The sequence below is a fragment of the Malania oleifera genome, chromosome 1, assembly GCF_029873635.1.
Source record: "Malania oleifera isolate guangnan ecotype guangnan chromosome 1, ASM2987363v1, whole genome shotgun sequence".
Taxonomy (NCBI): domain Eukaryota; kingdom Viridiplantae; phylum Streptophyta; class Magnoliopsida; order Santalales; family Ximeniaceae; genus Malania; species Malania oleifera.
Genome location: NC_080417.1, coordinates 149,530,811 through 149,538,332, shown reverse-complemented (window position 1 = coordinate 149,538,332; position 7,522 = coordinate 149,530,811). Strand labels below are relative to the sequence as shown.

The following is a 7,522-nucleotide window of genomic DNA, read 5'->3' as shown; positions in this document are numbered from 1 at the left end:
AATTTGAGGTGAACCTTAATTATTATTATTATTATTATTATAATTATAATTATTATTATTATATTGAATCCTAAATTCTGAAATAAATGATTGTATTATATTGCGAGAAAAATTTTCTATAGCAATCCAAATAAATTTAATATGGAATGATTCATTAACATGAAAACAAGCCAAGTGCATTTGTTAAGTGTATCTTTTTTCGAAATGAATATAGAGAAAAAATAACTCTTTTTTTTTTTTTTTATTTTATTAGTACTCCAATGCTACGTATAAAGTAATAATGTAATAATTTATGACTATAAATGGATAATTGCAAAAATTTTAATCCTATAAAATAAAGAAAATTTTCAAAAATTTGTTTTATTTATGGCGCAAACCACTCAATCACTAGTGGCTTTAGGTCTTGGATTTGCCGTTGAAAAGGTCTGTGAGATTCTTGAAACCTTGGAGAAGGTTTGTGAAGTTTTTGAAACCTCAAGGGAGGTTAAATCTTTTTGTCAAACCTAAGGGAAGATCAGTGTCTTTTTCCCATTTAATTACTTATGCAATCTTAGTAGTTTTTGTATCTAGAATATAATAATTTTTCATATATTGGTTACACATGTGTCAAGAATAAAATAGTTCTCATTGGAATGTTTGCTTACACTGGATGTTGAACCAAATATTAATATGGGAAGAATATATAATATTCATATAATGCAAATATTTCATTCTCAAGACTAAGATTCTTGGGAAAGTTATTTTCATGAAAATATTTTATGCTGCAAAACAATATCAAAAATATTCTCATAAAATTCTTAAGAATAGTATGCATGTCTCATGAAAAAAATATAAAATTGTTGTATGAAATTCCCAAAGAGTCATATGAGTCATTTAAATTGAAACTTTTTGGGACTAATTTATCATTTTGGTCATTTAAAGATATATTAGACAAATTACAAATTTTATTTTTCAATTTGAAAAATAATTTTAATAAGAAAAATAGTTTTTTCATAAGTGGTTCTAACTTCGAAATGATTACCTAAATAGGCAGATATAAAAATGTAACTCGTAGCATTTCTTTTTATTTATTTAAAAAAAACAGTAGGGGCAAGAAAGGAAATAAAAAAGATAGATCAAGAGATCCTGAGAGGGGTGAGGACTTCTTTGCGCCAGCGGAAGTAGTCGAGCATTTTGTCCCGCGGCGGCAATTTGTCTCTGATCGCCGGGTGGCCGAGAAAGTTGTTCTTCCACGCTGCAATGGCCGGAAATTTTAGGGGGTCTAAGATCTGCATCGACCCAGCTTCCTCGAAAACTGGGAGCCAGTGAGAAACCCACCCAATTGCAAGGTCCAAATACCCAATGCTGTCTCCTCCAAAGAACTTCTCCCCTCTTTGTTTGAGCTCCCCTTCTACTCTTTCCATGGCTTCTGCGGCTAGTTTCAGAGCAAGCTCGTGTTCCTCACCCTCCGAGCAGAGAGCGACCCAGGCTGCTTCGAATAGCTGATACGATCACAGTTATCAACGAATTAAGATTAGTAATAATCCCCATAGAACATTTTCTCCTCTGGGATTTCGAAAAGGAGATTTATAATTGCTTTTCTGGGCAATATGCGAAAAAAAAAAAAAAAAAAAAGAGAAGAAGAAGAAGAATTTGGAGACCGAAATTGGGAAATTCTTATATTGCTACTCGCTTCTGACGATGTCAAGATCAAGTTTGGTGCATGCCACAATTGTGAGAGGAGTGACATAAGCTGAAAATTTATGTAGAGCTTCGCGTTTTGCAGTTCTGCTGCTTTTGATTTTGGTTTTGTTGGTTTATAGTTTCTATTCCTAGCATTTGGTTCTCTGGGGAAATTCTACATAAACGTGGTGGACATTTGGATTCACTGGAACCCATTATGTTGCAGAACATTTTAAATATGTTCAAAAACAGGAGAGGGGCGGAACAACACCAAGTTTTGCAATAATTGATGTAACAAAGTATGAATTATATATTTGCCACACTTAATTTTACGCAAAACAGCAGCAATTTATGAAAAAGGAAGAAGGGAAAAAGCACCAATACCTAATGCAAAAAATGCAAAGCAAACTACCACGCAAATATGCCTTCGACAATAAATTAATATTACAAGAGGAAAACCACATGTAAAACTGAAGAGATATATTAAATGTTGATGATGAAGTAATGAATAAGTCACCTTTTCTTCAGCAAATTTAGTCCAGAAGCGTGCCATGGCTTTCTGGTAAGGATCTTGAGGCAGCAGAGGGTTCTGTTTCCATGTCTCGTCAATGTACTCCATTATGACAAAGGACTCGGGTATCAACTTGGGGCCATGAACCAGAACTGGAACCTTCTTGTGGACAGGGTTGAGCTCCTGAAGCTGAGGGCTCTTGTTGAAGATATCTTCTTCAATGTACTGGTAATCAACACCCTTCAGTTTCAGAGCCCACTCCACCCTCACCACAAAGGGGCTGACCCAGAACCCCAGCAGCTTCAGCGTTACCCCATCATCTTCTGTGCTCCCCATCCTATTTTTGTTTTAATTTTTTCTTCTCTTCTTGCTTGTGCATGTGCTTAGTTAGCTCCCCCTTTCTTCTTATAGACAAAATCAGAACTGGAAGAAAATCCAACAAGGAAGACAAAGCTGCCGGCTTTTTTTGACTTTGTTGGACATGTTTCGTGTTCTCTTTTTCTTCTTCTTTATTTATTTATTAATCACCTTTTTTTTTTTCCAAATTTCTTTAGGTTATCTCATTATTTTATACTGTTTAATGGAAGAAAAGTAGGCGGGAATCAAGGGGGATTGTAGTTGGGAGTTGGTGGTATCAAGAATAATGCAGGGTTGGATATATCCAAAGCATATGTCACATATGAATGATTTGGGTCTCACCTGAATGTTATGTGTCCCATTCGATAAGATTTGGATTAAATGACTTACTTTAAAAGTGTAAGAGTGAGATGAACAATCAGGAAGTTGAAGAATTACCTATATTTTAGCTATTATTATGAGGAGCAGCTGTAGAGAGTTTATTTTCCTGCATGCTTAAGATTCTCGTGCATGCTTGAGAGAGTGAATTAAGAAAAGAAATAGGTAGGATTGTCCTCTCTCTACCTTAGTTCTCTAATCATTAGCCATAATCTCATAAATCTGGTGAAGCATAGAAAAAGAGATCGGGATGAAACAAGAGAAACAATTCTAGTTGCGTTCTTCTCAGTTTGTATACACCATGAACGATCCCGGTATGTGTATGTTATCATTTTTCTTTTATTTTCAGCATTAGAGTATATATATATATATATATATGTATGTGAAGAACATGATAGTTAAAGATCCTTACAGCATATAAAATTTCTTACATGTGGTATCAGAGTCATGGTTGAAATTATCATGATCTTACTTTCATGATAAAAATTGTTTCTTTTAACTCTTTACGATCTTGTTATGGGTTCGTATGAAAGTTTATGTTCATGATATTTTCTATAATCGAACTGAAAATTTGTATGGTAAATGATTTCTAAAAATATATGTGATATTTGATGGATTTATGTGGTTTTTTTTTTTGTTGATATAAAAATTATATTTTAAACTATGAGGTTGCTATTCAAACAAAACCGTCAATAGTTTTGTTCGACTCTTAGAAAGCGTCGACGGATTGAGATATCGAGAGCAGATTTTCTGAGCATCAGAAAATCGTCGATAGTTTGTCTGAAGCAGTTTGAAATCGTCGACGATTTTTCCCTGTATGGTGATATTAAAGTAGGGCTGCTGAATGATATGCATGAAGATTATTTTATTACTTGATTAATTATGGAACGTTCACATGTTATGCGTGCATAAGCTAGTGAATTTTACATGAAAGTAAGCTAATAAAATTCTTATATTGGGGAATTGATTATCTGCTGTAAATATGGATAATTTTTTGTTGAGTAAGGAATCAATCAATGTTTCTATTATGGTTAGCATGTTATCACAAAAGCGATCTTGCTAAAAAAAAAAAATTGTAAACATTGAATTGAAATATTATCTTGCAAAAAATATAACAGAATGGTTATTTGAATATTATGGTTGACCCAAAGGTGCATCAAATTTCAAATAATCATTGAATTAGTCAGGATAATTGAAAGAATGGTAGTGAGATTGGGATGGACGCCCAAAGGTGACACACCAATCGAACTTTAATTAGAAAGGTTATCAATTATGCCTGGGTGAATTAAAATCACCATTAAAAGTAAATGTTAGTATATTGCATAAGTTGATCCAAAGATTGAACGCAATTTACTAATAGAAATGCTTTACTCAAAGCATTAATGTTGTGTGTGATTATTTTATTGCAGTGTTTGTTCAAGTATCATTACATTCGCTAGCTTCTTATGTTCCGATCTTTAATGGGACAAACTTCTTTGAGTGGAATGAATAGATTCAGTTTCACCATGGTGTGCTAGAGCTTGACTTAACTCTGCGTATAGATAAACCGGCTGCTATTACTGATACAAGCTGTACGGAACAACGAGCTTTGTATAGGTCATGGAAAAGGTCGAATAGATTAAGTATTATGTTCATACGGATGTGTATAGAAAACAATATTAAATCAACACTTCCTCAATTAGATAATGCAAAGGAATACTTTAAGGCCATGGAAGATCAGTTCCGATTAGCAGACAAGTCTCTTGCGGGGAGGTTGATGGCTGGACTTACCATAATGAAGTTTGATGGTAGTAGAGTGATGAATGAACATGTCCTTGATATGACTAATCTAGCTGCTAGACTTAATACTCTAGGAATGAATGTTGATGAAAGCTTCCTTGTTCAGTTTATTTTGAACTCTTTGCCTCCTCAGTACGAGCCTTTTCGGATTCACTATAACACAATTAAAGAAAAGTGGAATGTGAATGAATTGGCAAGCATGTTGATTCAAGAAGAGGCAAGACTTAAACAATAAAGACAACATTCAATTAATGTTATGTGTCATGCAGTTGGAAGTAAAGGAAAGAAATCAAAGAAAGGTTTAAAGAAAGATCCATTGAAGGTAGCAGGTACTTCTTATGGCTATAAGGCTTGCAAGAAGGAACATAATGGGCCAAAGTGTTACTTCTATCATGGCTATGGGCATTTAAAGAAAAATTGCCCAAAGCGTAAATCTTGGTTCGAAAAGAAAGGTAAGCTTTTAGCTTATGTATGTTTCGAATCAAACATAACACAAGTTCCTTCTAACACATGGAGGACTGACTCTAGTTCTACTGTTCATGTTTCCAATTCAATGTAGGGATACCTTACGATCCAGAGTATAAAGGAAAATGAACACTTTATAGTCTTGGGGAATGGAAATCAAGTACCTGTTATGGGCGTTGGAACCTTTCGGTTGTATTTAGAGTCAGGTCATTGTCTAGATCTGTATGATAATTTTTATGTTCCAAATATTTCTAGGAACTTAATTTTCATGTCCAAATTAGACAATGATGGTTATGGTCTATACTTTGAATATACAGGTTTTCGTTTAATGAAAGGCGACTTGTGTGTTGGTTCTGGTATTTTGTATGAGGGGTTGTATAAATTTAATCTTAATGAAAAGTTTGCTGAAACACTCCTCACCCTACGTCATAATGTTGGAACTAAACGAAGTAGAATTAATGAAAATTCCTCTTTCTTGTGGTATAAGAGACTGAGTCATATATCTAGAGAGAGAATGGGGAGATTAGTAAAGGTTGGGCTTCTTACAAACCTTTATTTTACTGATTTCGATATATGTGTTGATTGCATTAAATGAAAGCAAACTAAACATACAAAGAAAAGAGCCACAAAAAGTTGAAATCTTATGGAAATTGTTCATATTAATGTATGTGGACCTTTTGACTCACCATCTTTAGGCGGAGAAAAATATTTTATCAACTTTATTGATGATTTTTCACGTTATGGTTATATCTATTTGTTGCATGAAAGGTCTTAGGCAAGAGGTGTTTTAAAGGCATATATTGCTGAAGTGGAGCGACAACTAGATAGGAAGATGAAAATCATTAGATCTGATAGAGGTGGTGAGTATTATGGTAGGTATGATGGAATAAAACAATGTCCAAGGTCATTTGCTAAATTCCTAGAAGAGCATGGTATTTGTGCTCAATACACAATGCCTAGTATGCCTCAGCAGAATGGCGTGGCTAAAAATCGGAATTGTACTTTTATGGAAATGGTTAAGAGTATGTTGAGTAATTCCTTAGTACCCATTTCATTATGGATGGAGGCCCTTAAAACAAATGTTTATGTGCTTAATCGGGTTCCTAGTAAGGCAGTTCAGAAAACTCCTTTTGAATTGTGGATATGGAGGAAACCGAGTTTAAGGCACTTTCATGTTTGGGGTTGTTCAGTAGAGATTAAAATCTATAACCCAAAAGAAAAAAATTTGGATTCTAGAACTGTGAGTGGATACTTCATTGGATACCTAGAAAAGTCTAAAGGGTATAGGTTTTATTGTCCTAATCATAGTATGAAAATAGTTGAAGCCGGTAATGCAAAGTTCCTTGAGAATGGGGAAGTCAGTGGGAGTGATGTATCACGAAAAGTGGTCATTAAAGAAATTTGGGTTCCTATCCTGATATCTAGACCTTTAACAGATATTGTTGTTCCTTCAGTTATTGAAAAGTATGATAACATTGAACAACAACCTAGTGATGAATCACTTCGCAATGAAAATGTTACCATTGAACCAATTGCAGAACAATCACAATAAAAAGCATTAAGAAGATCTCAAAGATTAGGGAAATAAGCTATTTCTAATGATTATTTGGTATATCTGCAAGAGGCTGATTATGACTTAGGGACTAGTAAAGATCTAGTTACATTTTCACAAGCCATTGAAAGTAATGATTCTGAATAGTGGATCAATGCCATTAATGATGAGTTGAAATCTATGGAACAGAATAAAATTTGGGACATCATTGATTTGCTTGAAGGTTTTAAAACAGTTGGGTGTAAATGGGTCTTTAAGACCAAACATGACTATAATGGCAATATTGAATGGTATAAAGCTAGACTAGTAACAAAGGGTTTCACTTAAAGGGAAGGTGTTGATTATGACGAGACATTTTCTCCTGTGTCCAAAAAGGACTCCCTTAGAATCATAATGGCTTTGGTGGCTCATTTTGGTTTTAAAGTTGCACCAAATGGATGTGAAAACTACTTTTCTAAATGGGAATTTAGACGAAGAGGTATATATGGATCTTCTCGAAGGTTTAATGATTGAAGTAAATGAGCATATGGTTTGTAAATTAAAGAAGTCAATATATGGACTTAAACAAGCTTCCAAACAATGGTATTTTAAGTTCCATGATACCATCATGACCTTTGGATTTAAGGAAAATACTGTTGATCAGTGTATATATCCAAAGGACAGTGGGAGCAAGTTTATCTTTCTAATTCTATATGTTGATGATATTTTGTTTGCTAGTAGTGATCTTGGTTTATTAAATGATACCAAGAGATTTCTTTCTATGAACTTTGAAATGAAAGATATGGTGAGGCAACTTATGTGATAGGAATTGAAATATT

At 33.9% G+C, this 7,522-nt stretch overlaps 1 protein-coding gene across 1 annotated transcript; it reads right to left on the bottom strand.

Annotated features, from left to right (window-relative positions):
• Positions 1-1,036: 1,036 nt before the first annotated feature.
• On the bottom strand, positions 1,037-2,713 carry LOC131164400 (probable glutathione S-transferase). The gene is made up of 2 exons (XM_058121548.1): positions 2,180-2,713; positions 1,037-1,481 (listed from the first exon to the last, which is right to left on the bottom strand). Exons 1-2 carry the CDS (start codon positions 2,507-2,509, stop codon positions 1,116-1,118), a joined length of 696 nt encoding a protein of 231 aa, XP_057977531.1. The 5' UTR covers positions 2,510-2,713; the 3' UTR covers positions 1,037-1,115.
• Positions 2,714-7,522: the final 4,809 nt, after the last annotated feature.

Excerpts from the sequence above, each read along its gene's own strand:
- LOC131164400 (XM_058121548.1), bottom strand. The coding sequence starts at position 2,509 with ATGGGGAGCACAGAAGATGATGGGGTAACGCTGAAGCTGCTGGGGTTC. Across the intron at positions 1,482-2,179 it reads CTAAATTTGCTGAAGAAAAG|CTATTCGAAGCAGCCTGGGT; the intron begins GTGACTTATTCA and ends TGATCGTATCAG.